The sequence below is a fragment of the Rhinoderma darwinii genome, chromosome 2, assembly GCF_050947455.1.
Source record: "Rhinoderma darwinii isolate aRhiDar2 chromosome 2, aRhiDar2.hap1, whole genome shotgun sequence".
Taxonomy (NCBI): domain Eukaryota; kingdom Metazoa; phylum Chordata; class Amphibia; order Anura; family Rhinodermatidae; genus Rhinoderma; species Rhinoderma darwinii.
Window position 1 is genome coordinate 222602619 of NC_134688.1, and position 16478 is coordinate 222619096.

The 16478-nt window shown below is 41.6% G+C and overlaps 1 protein-coding gene across 1 annotated transcript in view; it reads left to right on the top strand.

The window, feature by feature from the left end:
• LOC142741794 (uncharacterized) overlaps positions 1-16478 on the top strand; it is a 659023-nt gene that overhangs the window by 525066 nt on the left and 117479 nt on the right. Inside the window, exons 88-91 of the mRNA XM_075851126.1 lie at positions 1734-1830; positions 4406-4590; positions 5068-5245; positions 12517-12649. Coding sequence (XP_075707241.1) covers positions 1734-1830; positions 4406-4590; positions 5068-5245; positions 12517-12649 — 593 coding nt within the window. The remainder of the gene's footprint in view (positions 1-1733; positions 1831-4405; positions 4591-5067; positions 5246-12516; positions 12650-16478) is intronic.

Genomic DNA, 16478 nt, shown 5'->3' on the forward strand with positions numbered 1-16478 from the left:
ACCCAGCCCCCTTCCCTTGTATATAGCGCTACACAGCCCCCTCTCCCCTTGTCTATAGTGCTAAACAGCCCCCTTGTCCCCTTGTATATAGTGTTACACAGCCCCCCTCTCCCCTTGAATATAGTGCTACATAGCCCCCTCTCTCCTTCTACACAGCCCCCACTGCAATTGTATATAGTGCTACACAGCCCCCCTCCCCCTGTATATAGTGCTACACGACCCCCTCTCCCTTTGTATATAGTGGCACACAGCCCCCTCTCCACTTGTATATAGCGCTACACAGCAATTCCCCCCTGTATGTAGCGCTACACAGCCCCCTCCTCCCCTTGTATGTACCGCTACACAGCCCCCTCCCCTTGTATCTAGCGCTACACAGACCACCCTCTCCCTGTATATACTGCCACACAGCTCCTTAAACAAAAAAAAGGTTGTACTTACCTCGCCCCGTTCCTGCGACAGATGGAGCGCTATACTGCCTCTCCGGCGGGACGCATGCGCAGACCGGCGTGATGACGTCACGCCGACCTTGTGACTCCCAGCGCCTTATAGGCTGCAGGCCTAACGTGCCCTGCAGCCTATAGTATTCATTTGTATCTACATCCTGGGGACGCACATACAAGTGAATGTGGCTGTCGCTGACACCGGAGACCCCTCCGGTGCTTGCGACGCCACTGCATCCGCCCGCCACCCGTGACAGTGCGCAGGCTTTAAACTTTAGTGAGCAGGCGGATTGTGAAAAGTGCGTGGCCGCGTAGCCGTGCACCCCATAGGGAACACTGGTTGACAGTAGATCACATTAAGTCTTAATCTGCTTAGAGGAAGATGCATTCAACGCGTATATCTTGTCTTCCATGCTACCCCATGCCCAGTGGAAAAAATAAATGGGTAAAAAAAGTTTAAAAGAAGTTAAAAATTCATGCATCACCACCAAGTATCTGAAATACTCATGCATCTTATTCTTACACACATAAATATTATTCCATAACCCCAATATTTGGCACAATGCCATTAAAACTAAAATGGGGACCATTCGCCTTTGGCCATAGAGTTAAACCGTTCTATGCCACACGAGAGAATTAGATGGTTCATTTTGGAGTACCCTTAATTTGTAAAGCTTGAACCAATCACTACTGTGGTATCATAAATGTACATTTACATGGGCAGATATATTGGCCCAGTAACGAGCCCCGATCAAAGATAGCAGCATATCGATCAGGGCTCATTTGCTCCAATAAAACTGAGCAATGATGGGAAAGTATGGGAGCGAACTATCATTAATACCATTTTTTGTCCCCATGCATTTTGCATCTTGTCAGTAGCACATCCCCTATTTATATGGGGAGATGTGCTTCCGACAAGCAACCATTTTCCTGGCCACATTTAAGAACCGATCAGCCGACAAATTAGCCTTTGCTCCTTTGCCGGCTGATTGCTGCCCTGTTCACACTGGCTAATGATCGGAACAAGGGCCTTAGGAAAGCTGCAAAGCCCCTTTTATGAATAAATTAACATTACAAGTGATACATTTATATAATTGGATGCTAGTCTTTTTTAATAGCATTGTGTTTTCTTACAAAATTAATAATTATGCATGGTTACATATTTGTAATACTGATTTTAAGTTTTTATTCATTCACAAACAAGAACATTTAAACAAAGTAGTCAATGATTAGTTCCGTAATTTTTATTGACCCTGATTAGAAATGTTGCATTCAATTTTCTGTTAATTACAGGTGTCGTGGCATTTTCTGTTGTTGAACCAGATGAGCAGAAAACCATTAATGAGAGATGTGGTATATATTGATTCTATGCAACGAGTGCTATATTCAGGTAAATAGATCTATTTTTATATGGGGCAATGGTTTTACCATGCAATTCTTGGAAATTAGCTGACGTGTTCTGTGTTGATGAAACAGAAAATATTGTGTGTTTTTTGCTGTATTATATATAATTTTTAGCCTATTTGGCACTAAACCTAATGAAACTGACGAGAAAATAAGATTTTTTTTATTTATTTACAGTTTGTTTGTTTTTTTACCTTTCAATCCTTATTTTTGATTAGTCTGTTCATTCTGAATACAACAACTTTACCTCTTACAGCCCTGCTCCCTAACTCAGGTTGAACACATACTAAACAAAAAATGTTTATAAAGCAATATTTTACAGAGGACAAGGGGACACTCATTGCGTGTGGAAGAAAGATGTTTCAGACATTAATATAGAAAAGGTTTCTTTAAGGTTAGAGTGGTCAAGCTATGGAATGCCCTTCCCCAAGAGGTAGTGATGGCAGATACTATGTCAGCATTTAAAAAAAATCCTAGATGCGTATTTATTTACGAATGGCATTGAGGGTTATCATTAATGAAGTAATGAATGACAGGTAATTTATTGAGAAAGGTTGAACCTGATAGACCTATGTCTTATTTCAACCTATGTAACTATATATTCCCTGTAGATAGAGTCACACTTACTGTGCCCTTTGTAGAAAGTGACACACACTGTGCCCCCTGTAGAAATTGTAACACACTGTGCTCCCTGTAGAATGTGCCACGCACTGTGCCCTCTGTAGAAAGTGCCATACACACTGTTACCTCCATAGAACGTGTGGTAACACTCTGTGCTCCAATAGAACATGCCAAACACACAATGTCCCCTGCAGAAAGTGCCACATATACTTTTTTTTACCTTCCAATCCTTCTTTTTGATTAGTCTGTCCATTCTGAATACAACAACTTTACCTCGTACAGCCCTTCTCCCTAACTCAGGTTGAACACAAACTAAACAAAAAATGTTTATAAAGCAATATTTTACAGAGGACAAGGGGACACCCATTGCGTGTGGAAGAAAAACGTTTCAGACATCTATATAGAAAAGGGTTCTTTAAGGTTAGAGTGGTCAAGCTATGGAATGCCCTTCCCCAAGAGGTAGTGATGGCAGATACTATGTCAGCATTTAAAAAAAATCCTAGTTGCGTATTTGTGCTCCCTGTAGAAAGTGACACACACTGTGCCCTCTGTAGAAATTGCCACACACTGTGCTCCCTGTAGAATGTGCCACACACTGTGCCCCCTGTAGAAAGTGCCACACACACTGTACCCCCATAGAATGTGTTGCACACACTGTGCTCCTATAGAACATGCCAAACACACAATGTCCCCTGTAGAAAGTGCCACACATGGTGCCCTCTGTAGAATGTTCCAAACACACTGTGCCCTTTGTAGAAAGTGCCACCCACAGAGTGACCGCTGTAGAAATTGCCACACACACTGTGCCCCCTGTAAAAAGTGCCACACACACATTGCCCCCTGTAGAACGTGCCACTCACATTATCCCCCCATAGAATGTGTCGCACACACTGTGCTCCTATAGAATATGCCAAACACACAATGTCCCCTGCAGAAAGTGCCACATACACTGGGCCCCTGTAGAAAGTGCCATACACACTTTGCCCTTAAAAAAAAAAAACATTACATACTCACCTGTCCCCAGTCCTACACTATTATTCAGCAATTCAGGCCTGGCCGCAAGAGTCACCATTCGGCCCAGACCTCCATGATGTCCTCTTATAGCTACACCTTGCCTCTGAAGTGGTTGTTGCCCAGTTGTCTTTGGCTTCTCACTTTTGCAGCACATCCCCAACCCCGATACTAATACAACTCCTCATACTGCCACACACTGTGCTCTTGAGTACAAAAGTATCAAACACTGTGCCCTAAATACAATTTCGTCTTGTAGAAAGTTTCACACACAATGTACCCCGTGTAGTGTGTGCCACACACTGTGCCCCCTTTAAAAAGTATCACACATTACGTGGCCCCAGTAGAAAGTGTCACACACTGTGCCCCCTGTAGAAAGTGCCACACACTGTGGCCCCTGTATAAGGTTACATACACATGCGAACACACACACACACACACACACACACACACACACACACACACACACACACACACACTATGCCCCTGTAAAAAGTCTCACACAATGTGCTCCCTGTAGAAAGTAACACTCACACTGTGCTCTCTGTAGAATGTGCTACACACACTGTGTCCGTCCTGTAGAAAGCGCGGCACACTTTGCCCCCTCTAGAAAGTGCCACAATCTATGCCTCCTGTAGAAAGTGCTACACACTTTGCCCTCTGTAGAATGTTACACACACACACACACACACACACACACACACGCACGCACGCACGCACGCACGCACACACACACACACACACACACACACACACACACACAAACTATGCCCCTAGTCAGCAGCTATTTCCCAGGGTAATAACAGCTGATAGGGGTCTAATGTCTGGAACCCCCAAAATCAGCAAGTCACTGGAACACTTTAAGGAGAGTTTCAAGCTACAACCCATGAAAACCCTAAAATGGTTTTTATTTTAATTTGTTTCCGCAGCAATTCTATCAGCCCTGAATCAAATGCAGGAGGAAGCTTGTATTAAAGTGAAGATGAGCCCCATCACAATACAAAGACTTTGCTATACAGTTTGCTTATTGCATGGATTTCTTCAAACACAGAGGATATATCCTAAAACTGGTTTGAAACACTTGGTAGGAATGAGTCCTATGCAGCTACATCAGGTAATCTCTATAATCATATTGTATTTCTATTTTTAAACCTATAAAATTGAAAATAAAACTTCCTCACAGTCCAATACCTATGCAAGCCTTGTAAATAACCTCGGTTATTACACAACTTGGATAGTCTACTGAAGTTATCGGTGTTAAATCAGCATATACCAAATAATTAAATATTATGCATACAATATAGCTGGTCAATAGCTAATTTTAGTTCAATTCTGAAAATAAATAAAAATAAAGTCCAGAAAACCTCTGTAAGATAGTCAAAAGTGTAACTTTAGAGCAAAAATGGAAGCCTTCAAGTGACAGGTCTACTTTAAAGGTGCTAAACTGAAGAAGGCAGAAAGCCTCCTTTAAATTATATACACTCTCCTTTAAAAAAAGTGTTCTAGGTCACCCCTGTGATTGTTTCTTGCTATTATAATAGGATTTTGTCTGATACAAATGATATATGAAAATGTTTATTTGTACAATTAGGCCCTGAGTGCAGTCTTGTCATTATATGACAAAATGAAAAGCTGTGATAAGAATTTTATTGAAGCAGTGGTGGAAGAGGTAAATTCCATATATAATTATCTTGCTCTGACGTTGGACGACGCGGTATACATTCAAGCTGTTGTGTATGAGATCTTATCGTGCAGCCTAGAAAAACAAGGTAAACTATAATACTAATGAATTAAACAACCTTCTTGTTAGTTTTGATGACTTGGAATTCTTCAATTAGGACTCCATACCAGAGCTGTATATTTGGTGAAGATAAAGGAATAGAATACCTAGCTTTTGGGAAAGGCTTTTCTGTTCTCATAGTAAGGGTCTGATCCTGTTTTTGACTATATATACGGTATGTGGCTCATTCCTGGAGCCCTAACATGGCCATGTACAAGAGAACAAAGGCTTATTGTAAGCTTTTATTTGGCATGGTGAGCAGTTTTGCAATACAATAATTAAGCATTGGGTTCATTTTACGCTATGATAATATGTGCTTAGGGTTTTTTTTGTTTTTTTATTTCTAGGGGGTTCCTCAAATCTTTAGACCATCTGGATTACTTGATGAATACTCTAGTCTCTTTACTGAAAGAGAATTTGAATTGAGATCCTCCGGAATTAAATCTATGAAAATGCTTCTTATAAATATCCACTAAAAATGTTGATCCTTACCCAGATTCCATAATTTAGCTACTTCCTCAGCATGCTGACAACTGACTGACCCATCATGTCACTTCACATTCACTGCTAAGCAACATTGAATATAATTGATCAATACAAGTGTACAAGTACCACCGTATAAATCTATTCAAAGATAGGCACACCCGCTACAATCATTTGCGCCTAATTGATATATTCTTAAAAACTGCGCTACGAGACACTAAAAAAGTCAAATAGATTTGTTTTAATACTTTCTATAGAATAAAATATAGGCTAAAATTAATTCTAACTCAAACAGTGACAGATGCTCTCTACATTTAAGCATATGGATAAATGGAATTTGTTCTATTATAAAAAATATTTTGATTTGTGGGAAATTATTGCCCATATTACTGACATCACTCTTGTAACAGTTTCACTTGAAAACTACATTCCAAAAGGCATTTTTTCTTAACATTCTGAAATACATGTTCTAAAATCAATACACATATCTTTTAGCAGGTTGACATTATTCTTATTGAAGTGAAGCATAATTCACCAATGAGAATCAATAAAATATCAGTTCTTACAATTAGCTGGCTTTACAAGCTTGTAACGTTAATTCATACACCACTTACATGATTGTTCCTAGTTCCATTCTCAAGTATTTTCAATATTAAAAATACTACATGGTCAATACAGCATTCAAACACTTAAGATGTTATTTTGGGGCTAGCATTTATTTGATGCTGAAAAAGTCATATGTATGTGGTGTTATAGCCTAGGCTTAAAGAGGCTCTGTCACCACATTATAAGTGCCCTATCTTGTAAATAATGTGATCGGCGCTGTAATGTAGATTACAGCAGTGTTTTTTTATTTAGAAAAACAATCATTTTTTACGGAGTTATGACCTATTTTAGCTTTATGCTAATGACTTTCTTAAAAGACAACTGGGCATGTTTTACTTTTTGACCAAGTGGGCGTTGTGGAGTGAAGTGTATGACGCTGACCAATCAGCGTCATACACTTCTCTCCATTAATTTACACTGTACATAGTGATCCTGCGTTGTTCACTATGTGCAGTCACATACACACACACACACAGACACACACACACACTAACGTTACTGACGTGTCCTGACAGTGAATATACATCATCTCCAGCCAGGACTTGATGTGTATTCAGAATACTGACACTTCGCCAACGTTTGTGGTTGATTTACAGCACAGCAGGCGTAGTCTCGCGAGATTACGCTGTAAACTGTCATTTACAGCGAGACTACGCCTTCTGTGCTGTAAATCAACCACAAACGTTAGCGAAGTGTCAGGATTCTGAATACAAATCCCGTCCTGGCTGGAGGTAATGTATATTCGCTGTCAGGACACGTCAGTAATGTTAGTGTGTGTGCAGTGGCATAACTACCGCCGTAGCAGCCGTAGCGGCATGAGGGGGCCCGTGTCGCCCGCCGACACGGGCCCCCACCATGGCCGGAGGCTCCGCTAGCAGCCGCTATGGCTGCTACAGTGCGACGCCACTGAACACTATGGCAGAGCAGGGAGGTATCTCCCGGCTCTGCCATTAAACAAAAGACATGTATCCCCTATCCACAGGATAGGGGATACATGTGTGATCGCTGGCATTGATAGGGAGAACGGGGGACTGAAAGTCCCCTGAAGTTCTCCATCACAAACCTCGGACTTCCGGGGTCTGTGTCGGCAGCTTCGTAGAAATGAATGGAGCGCCGGTCGCGCTTGTGCGAATGCGTGACCAGTGCTCCTTTCATTTTTATTGAGCTGCGCAGACTCCGGAAGTCAGAGGTTAGTCATGGAGAGCTTCGGGGGACTTTCGGTCCCCCGTTCTCCCTATCGCTACCAGCGATCACACATGTATCCCCTATCCTGTGAATAGGGGATACATGTCTTTTGTAGGACACACTGTAGGTCAAATTTTTTTGGGGTTTAGGGACGCTGTATGGCATTCCCTACAGGGAGTGCTGTATGGCGTTCCCTACAGGGGGCTGTATGGCACTCCCTATAGGGGGGGCTGTATAGCGTTCCCTACAGGGGGGGCTGTATTGCATTCCCTACAGGGGGGACTCTATGGCATTCCCTACAGGGGGGGCTGTATGGCGTCATACAGCCCCCCATAGATAACGCCATACATCCCCCCTGTAGATAGAGGGGGCTGTATGGCGTTATCTACAGCGGGGACTACTCTCCTGCTCTGTGTTTGGTACCTCCACCACTCTTGTTGCTCACGGTGTTGCCGTGGGCAACTGGCCCATTTCCCTTAGCTTTGTGTACCCTTGTCTGTTTGTCTCGTGCACTTACTGAGCGTAGGGACCGCCGCCCAGTTGTACCCCGTCGCCTAGGGCGGGTCGTTGCAAGTAGGCAGGGACAGAGTGGCGGGTGGATTAGGGCTCACTTTCCGTTTCCCTACCCCCATCATTACACCTGGTGCATATTTACTAGTATTAACTGCAATAATGTGATCTCATTCTTTAAGTAAATGATAGATTATATGTTTTAAATGGTTTATTTATATGCATACTTACCAAGATTAGAAACCCATGTCACGAGACATTTGTACGCCCATCTGTTACACCCTGGGGCGCCCTAAATAAATCCCAGAAACTCCAATTCTAATGCATATTTCATTAATCCCAAATATTTTGTGGTCCAGTTTGTGGGAATGTCTCGTGATAAAAAGTACTGTTGGCAACTATGCATACGGCAAAGTATAGACCTTGTACGGCAGCACACAAATTCCCTCCTCTGTGTGCCACTGTATGGTGCCTCCATAAGGCTTTGTATTCTCTTGTAGAAGCAATGTTTTTATATAGATCTGTGAGAAATGTTAAAGGCACATAGAGGTACAATATGGGCTCATAGCAGACAATGGGGAATGCACTATGGATCCTCAACCTGGGTCTGTAATATAATAATCTGCATGAGCTGTAAAAAACATTTATGGTTAGCTGCAGCACCAGTCCACTTGCAAATAGTCTTAAGATTGTCATTGGCTTAGAAATGCACACATATATGACCTGGCTCCCTGGAGAAAAAATGGAAATGGTAGGCAGCACTCAGTTAAGGTGTAGATGAATCACCAGTGGATTACTCCAGTATATAGCGACGTTTCGGCTTGTGTAAGCATTTATCAAGACGTTTCAATACTTGATAAAGGCTTACACAAGCCGAAACGTTGCTGTATGCTGGAATAAACCACTGGTGAAGGCGTCCTACTGTTTCCATTTTTTCTGTACTTTTGGTGAGGCTGGGAATATAAGGAGTGCTGTTCTCATCTCTGCTTCTACTGGCTCCCTGGAGAGTCAGTACACAGTTGAAATTGGTTGAAAGATTTTATATTATTGTTCTAGTCAGAAATCCAGGAAGTTTTTAATTATTCCAGTTTACTGTGTTTTCTCTTAATACTAGATTTTTATGATAATATTTCATATATTTTGCTTATTTGTCATTGACGTTTATAGTGCTCTTCTTGATAATGCATTAAAGTCCCGCAAGGAATATTGATTTAGTGTTGCGTAGTTTTGTCTTTTTATCATTAGCACAATTTATGCACCCTGCCTTGCAATATCCCATTGTTATTCTGGTAATATAGATATATTTCAAATTGAATAAGTACTTAACAAAATACATGGCAGATTTATTGGTCCTATGTGATTCTGTCAGTCAGCATTTCTGCACACGTACAGAAAAATCAATTTTGAAATCAGTTTTGTGAAATGGAAAACTGCCTGGAATTAAACATCACTATCCACTAAGCCTTCAGTTGTATCTTGCTTTTAAGGAATAACAAATTGTCCTTGCAAAGACCATCATTTTTTTTTTTTAGAGTCATCAAATGAAATCTGCAGTGATTTTGTCGACATAGGCACAGCAGTTGCAGGAATTCCATGTTGCTCTCTCTCTAACAACATAGATCATAAATTCTTACATAGTTACAAAGTTAGGCCTTATTCACATGCTAAAATGAAAACCTAAAAAAAGAGTCAAACTATGCATATACTGATAAAATATATCATTTTATTGTTACAAAATATAAAAAACACACACATTAAAATCAAAGATGATTACCACAGTGTGAAGCAGATGAGGCCAGACAGTTGTCAATAGTTGGATAATAAATAAACATATGTGTTTTGGAAGTATCATGAGTAATGCTTGGAGTAACTGCAACCATGAAAGCACATTCATACACGCGTAAAAAACACAGACGCGCACCGCATACGGATGCCACACGGAACTGCAACACAAGAAAAACGCTGCGTTCATTACCCGCACAACACGGACACGTTCGTATGAATCTAGTCTTAGGTCAGATTCACACGAGTATGTTCGGTCCGTGATATACGGACCGTATGCCAGCACTATTTCTCAGACCGACCACACTGCAGGGTTGCCGGGCTCTTATCGCTGGATCCTAGCATCGTAGTTATCTATGACGCTAGGAGGCCCTGCCTCGCTGCAGGAAATCTGTCCTGTACTGTAATCCTGTTTTCAGTACAAGACCGTTTTCCGCAGTGAGGCAGTGACTTCTAGCGTCATAGATAAGTACGATGCTAGGATCCAGGCTCCCTGCAGTGTGTTCGGTCCGGGAAATACTGCCGGCATACTGTTCATATATCACGGACCGAACACGCTCGTGTGAATATGGCCTTAGAGTAGTGGAAAAAAAACATCAATCCTTCGAGTTAATCTTTTCATACTTACAAATTCCAATTGATTCAGGACATGGTAGAACCACCCTTGAATAGCATAGACAGTAGAAGAGAGAAAAGACTCCATCCCGACTCTCTAATGATAATAGTTAAAGAGGCTCTGTCACCAGATTATCAAATCCCTATCTCCTATTGAATGTGATCAGCGCTGCAATGTAGATAACAGCAAAGTTTTTTGTTTTTTTTTAAAACAATCATTTTTGCCCAAGTTATGAGCAATTTTATATTTATGCAAATTAGCTTTTCAATGGACAACTGGGCGTGTTTTCTCGTTTTACCAACTGGGCGTGTATTGTGTTTTTGCCAACTGGGCGTGTATTGTGTTTTTAACACCTGGGCGTTGTGAATAGAAGTGTATGACGCTGACGAATCAGCATCATACACTTCTCATCGTTCCCACCCAGCTTCTTTCACTGCAGAAAGACGTCAACACACAGGTCCTTCAACATTGTCGTCGGACAAAGAAGATACATCGGCTCCAGGCGTCCAAAAGGTTAATATGCTCGTCTCTAGGGAGTTTGCTATGCTTACCTGCACATACCCTGCACTGTACCCTCTGACGCCTGGAGCTGATGTTTCTTCTCTCTTCCGACGCCAAGGTTGAAGGACCTGTGGGTGACGTCACGCTGTGTGTCTGCAGTGAAAGAAGCTGGCTGGGAATGATGACATCACCCACAGGTCCTTCAACCTTGGCGTCGGAAGAGCGAAGATACATCAGCTCCAGGCGTCTTAGGGGAAAGTGCAGAGTATGTGCAGGTAAGCATAGCAAACTCCCTAGAGACGAGCATATTAACCTTTTGGACGCCTGGAGCCGATGTATCTTCTTTGTCCGACGACAATGTTGAAGGACCTGTGGGCGATGTCACGCTGTATTTCTGCAGTGAAAGAAGCTGGGTGGGAACGATGAGAAGTGTATGATGCTGATTCGTCAGCGTCATACACTTCTATTCACAACGCCCAGTTGGTAAAACGAGAAAACACGCCCAGTTGTCCATTGAAAAGCTCATTTGCATAAATATAAAATTGCTCATAACTTGGGCAAAAATGATCGTTTTAAAAAAAAATATAAACTTTGCTGTTATCTACATTGCAGCGCCGATCATATTCAATAGGAGATAGGGATTTGATAATCTGGTGACAGAGCCTCTTTAAGCTCCCTATATCAATATTCTAAGGTTAATACTGGTTACTTTGTACATTGTGCTACTTAAGGAAAATATCTGAGGACGCTGTACGTCTACTTCGGGAATCGGTAGTGTAGCAGTACCGAATATTTAAAAGGTAAAACCACGCTTGTTGTGAACTGCTAGACCTGTTTCAATGAAAAACCACATCACAGTAATATATGTAAAAACCATAATTGTATTTTTTTCATGCGTTTTTTTTATCTGAAGTTTATTTCTATAAAAGTGGGGAAAATGGCAAATTGGTGGCAAAATCATGGTAAACAGACAGTGTGCCCTAAAAACCATGCAATTCTCTGTTTGAGTCAGCAAATATAGTAGAAAAAGATATAATAGAAATTTTGATAAGGGTCAATAAGTATCTTTGTTAAGCTATCATATCCTCCCTTATGCATCTCTTCTCTCATATGAATAAAGTCTTAAAGAATTGCTTAAATATTTTAGTAGCTCTTATATAAAAGTTTGGTGTAAGATAAGATCAGAAAGACTTTATTGATCCCAAGAGCGAAATTAATAATAGTCACAGTTTGCTTCCTAAAAAGATAACATCACGAATACAGGACATTCATAACAAACAATTAATACATCAACTTATATGAATTTAGTAGTAACAATAATACTAAAAATATAAATATAACAATACAGTTACGAATAAATAAAATAATTTAGGTCATCATTATATTAAATAAAGATATGGCAGTAGGCAAAAAGGACCTCATATACCTATCTTTAGTACACTTTAATTGCAGATAATGTCTACTAAACGAACTACGTTGCGATTTAACATAGTTAAACAGGGTAAGCATACAAATACACCTTTGTACAGTAAACATCATGGGATGCCATACTTCTGATATTCTTTTATGCTTTACAGAATTTCTTGTCATCAGCTGTCTAAGAATTCCTATTCCATCTGCTGACGTGGACCCTGCACAGTATTACAACTGGTTGATTGACCACATGCCAACAAAAGCGCCAAAGACTTCTGAGGATGTTGCTGACACAAAGTATGTTTATATCATGTTTGTGTGTATTTTTGTCTGTAATGAACAGAAAGAATGCCTGCAGGCAAACAAACCCTTTTTCCCAACTACCCCAAAATACAATAAGAACTATATTTTATTATGCTACATATAGCAGAACAAGACAGACCACATATATGTTATTAAAATTGTCACTGCTAGAAGCCGGACATGAAAGTGAACTGCTGATACAAATGCAGCACTGTGTCAACAACCATGAGGGCCGTCATATGTAGCATTAACAAGTTAAATTGGCTAAGTAATAAGGCAGTAGATACGGCTTAGGCAGGAATTAAAACAAACAGAGCCCCCCCGACATGTTTCGCTAACTAGTAGCATCCTCAGGGGTACACGGGGCTAATGGCGGCGCGGCGAAAAAACTACTCCTCTTAAAGGAGTGTATGACGACGTGAGTCATTTTGAGGGGTAACCCCAACCTTTTTCTTGGGTGGTGGGAAGACACTATTGTCTTTTCCGATGATTTTCTTTTCTTCACATCACATATTTCCTTCTGGGGTAGATATATTGATGACATTCTCATCCTTTGGGATGGGGATGCCAATACATTTACTGACTTCATGTCTATGCTCAATGACAACTCCATTGGCATGAAATTCACCTATGAGATACATGATCAGGTGATTAACTTTCTTGACCTTAAAGGGAACCTGTCACCAGCATTTTAGCTATAAAGCCAGCAATACCTGGTGAAAGCGGGTGAAAAATCATTGTCCTCTAAGCTATAAATATGTTCTAAGTAAGCTCTGTACCTTTAGTATTCCGTTTTTCAGTGGTCCCACTCCGTATGCAAATGAGCAGAAAAGAGTCAAATCTTCATCTGAAAAGAGTCAGATTTTCATTCCTCCAGCGTTTCAAAGTGAACTCCACCTCCTTCTTTTTGATTGACAGCTCCTTAGCCAGTCAGGGCAGGACAGGTGGCAGCGGTGGGCGGGGTTAAGAAGCTGCATCCCAGAGGGAAAACTAATTACCATAAAAGGCGGGAAAAGTTTAAACTACTACATTTACCGACAGAGGAGGGCTTCAGGAAAGAAGAGAACAGGAATGAACTCTGGACAGCTGCGGCCATTGAGGGATCAGGCGAGTTTAACAGGTAAGATGTTGATGACAGGATCCCTTAAAGATCTCTCTGGACCCTGGTGGCGGTGTCCAAACTGACATCTTCCGGAAGGCTACTGCCACCAATAGTTTTCTACACTGGGACAGTCATCACCCTCCAGCTCTTAAGAGAGGCATACCAATAGGCCAATATCTTAGGGCCAAGCACAATTGTTCTAATGAACTATCTTTTCAAATAGAATGCGATGGACTCTATCAAAAATTCTTGGCACGGGGGTATCCCAAAAAGTGGCTACATAGGGCCTATGCGAGGGCTAGGGCATCTCACAGACATGACTTACTTTCGGATAGAGGTACCAAATCTGCTGTGTCAGCATCATCCAGTGCCATTCGGTGTATAGGCACCTTTGATGTGTGTTCTCCCCAGGTTGTCAATGTTCTGAAAAAACATTGGTCCATCCTTACTGCTGATCCTGATTTAAAAGACGCCATCTCCAATAATCCTACCATAACCTATCGCAGGGGTAGGAACTTGCGTGATCTCCTAGTACACAGCCACTATTCGTCAATATCTTCGAATACCCCATCTACTTGGCTGAAATCACCTGTTAAAGGGTTCCACCCGTGCGGCAGATGCTCCTTTTGCCCCTTGATGCCCACGGTCAAGAGGTTTACTAATCCTATTGATGGGAAGTCATATGACATTAAACAATTTCTTAACTGTCAAAGTAGTGGGGTCATATATGTGGTTAGATGTCCTTGCCCCAAATTAGGAGAGTGTCCAAACACCTTAGTACCATCAATCACAAGAAAGATACCACTCTCTCAAGACATATGCACAGGTTCCATGATGGTAACCCAAAGTCGCTCCAATTTTGGGGTATCGCACAGATAAAGCTAGGTCCTAGGGCTGGTAATTTAGATCGCAAACTCCTACAGGAGGAGGCACGGTGGATCCACCGTTTGAGTACCATGACCCCCCTGGGGCTTAATGAAGGATTCACCTTCAGGGCTTTTCTATAATTTTATTGATCATCCCTTGTTCGCTATATACGGTTTCTAAAATTTATCTCGGAGTATGTTGATCTCCTTATGCCTCTTTGTTTCATCAATTGATCTGCCTTATATACCTATCTACTAATGCCTCTTATAATGGAGGGGTTGGATTTCGTTACATTACACTTGACGTATATATTTACTAGTTCCTGATTTGACCATATCTTTAGCATGGCGGCTTTTTATCCTTATTCTCCTCCCCCCCCCCTCTTTATAGGGTGTGGGTCTCATTTTATTCTATTTGAATTATTTTTCTCTCCGGTATGGGGGTTGCTGTGTCGGTCCTGTCTATAATAATCCTTTACATATACTTACCTTGGAACCATAGCGGTGGTTCGGTTTTGCACTAAGTCCACAATGACGCTGACTGCGCCTGCGCCGAGTCGTTCTGTCTCTGCTATACAGCAGATTTGTTCTAAGTCCTCCTTTTCCCACTTTCTAGACTATCTCCGTAAATTTCAGCAGTGCGCATGCGCGGTCCCTTACCCGTCATTGGCTTTTGCCACGCCACTCGCTATAGGACAATCCGTCTCTTCTGACGGCTGTGCACTCTCGATCCACCCTATTGGCTGTTTGCTTCGACACACCCCCCGGTACCCACGTCATCATACACTCCCTTAAGAGGAGTAGTTTTTTCGCCGCGCCATCATTAGCCCCGTGTACCCCTGAGGACGCTACTAGTTAGCGAAACATGTCGGGTGGGGGGGGGGCTCTGTTTGTTTTAATTCCTGCCTAAGCCGTATCTACTGCCTTATTACTTAGCCAATTTAACTTGTTAATGCTACCTATGACGGCCCTCATGGTTGTTGACACAGTGCTGCATTTGTATCAGCAGTTCACTTTCATGTCCGGCTTCTGGGAGTGACAATTTTAATAACATATATGTGTTCTGCTATACGTAGCATAATTAAATATAGTTCTTATTGTATTTTGGGGTAGTTGGGAAAAAGGGTTTGTTTGCCTGCAGGCATTCTTTCTGTTCATTATATATTATACCTGCCAACTACCCAGGGTCTCCATTCATTTTTTATTTTTGTCTGTGGCACATCATGCCAATCTCTTAATAGGATAAGTATAAGGGACTTCACTAGGTTACAGCTTGTGAAAGAGAATGAAGCATGTCTATTTTATATTGAACTGCTCCTTTACAGAAGATCTTTTTGTCATACTGTATGCCGGTGCCATGTAACTTTATAACACTGGAAGAGACAACATACCTGCATGGGCAGATAAGTGATCACTGTTATTATTGGTTATCTGGTGTATCATCTGGGGCTGTATGAGAGGGTACTTACCTACCAAGCCACCAGGGACAAGGCATTTACCCTCTGGGTTTCCGGGTAGTGGTAATTTCCTCTAAAGGGCCATTGACAAGAAACTATCCCACTGGGCCTCATGGTCAGGGAGAGAAAGGGTTTTTCATTAGGTCTCCAGTGACAAGTCTGTATGACAAGGAACATGTAACATTCTCACCAGTTTACAACTAACAGCAGGAAACAGTCCCATTGGAACTGCTAAAAGTAACATATCTATTGGGACAAGGTTCAGAATATATTGTACCATTGTGTCACCTTGTATTAGGCTTAATGGTGAATATTAAAGGGGACTTGATTACCGCTCAGTGATACACCAGTCTGATGAACCAGTATAGTGTGAGCTATTGTGTATATTATGTTGGGGG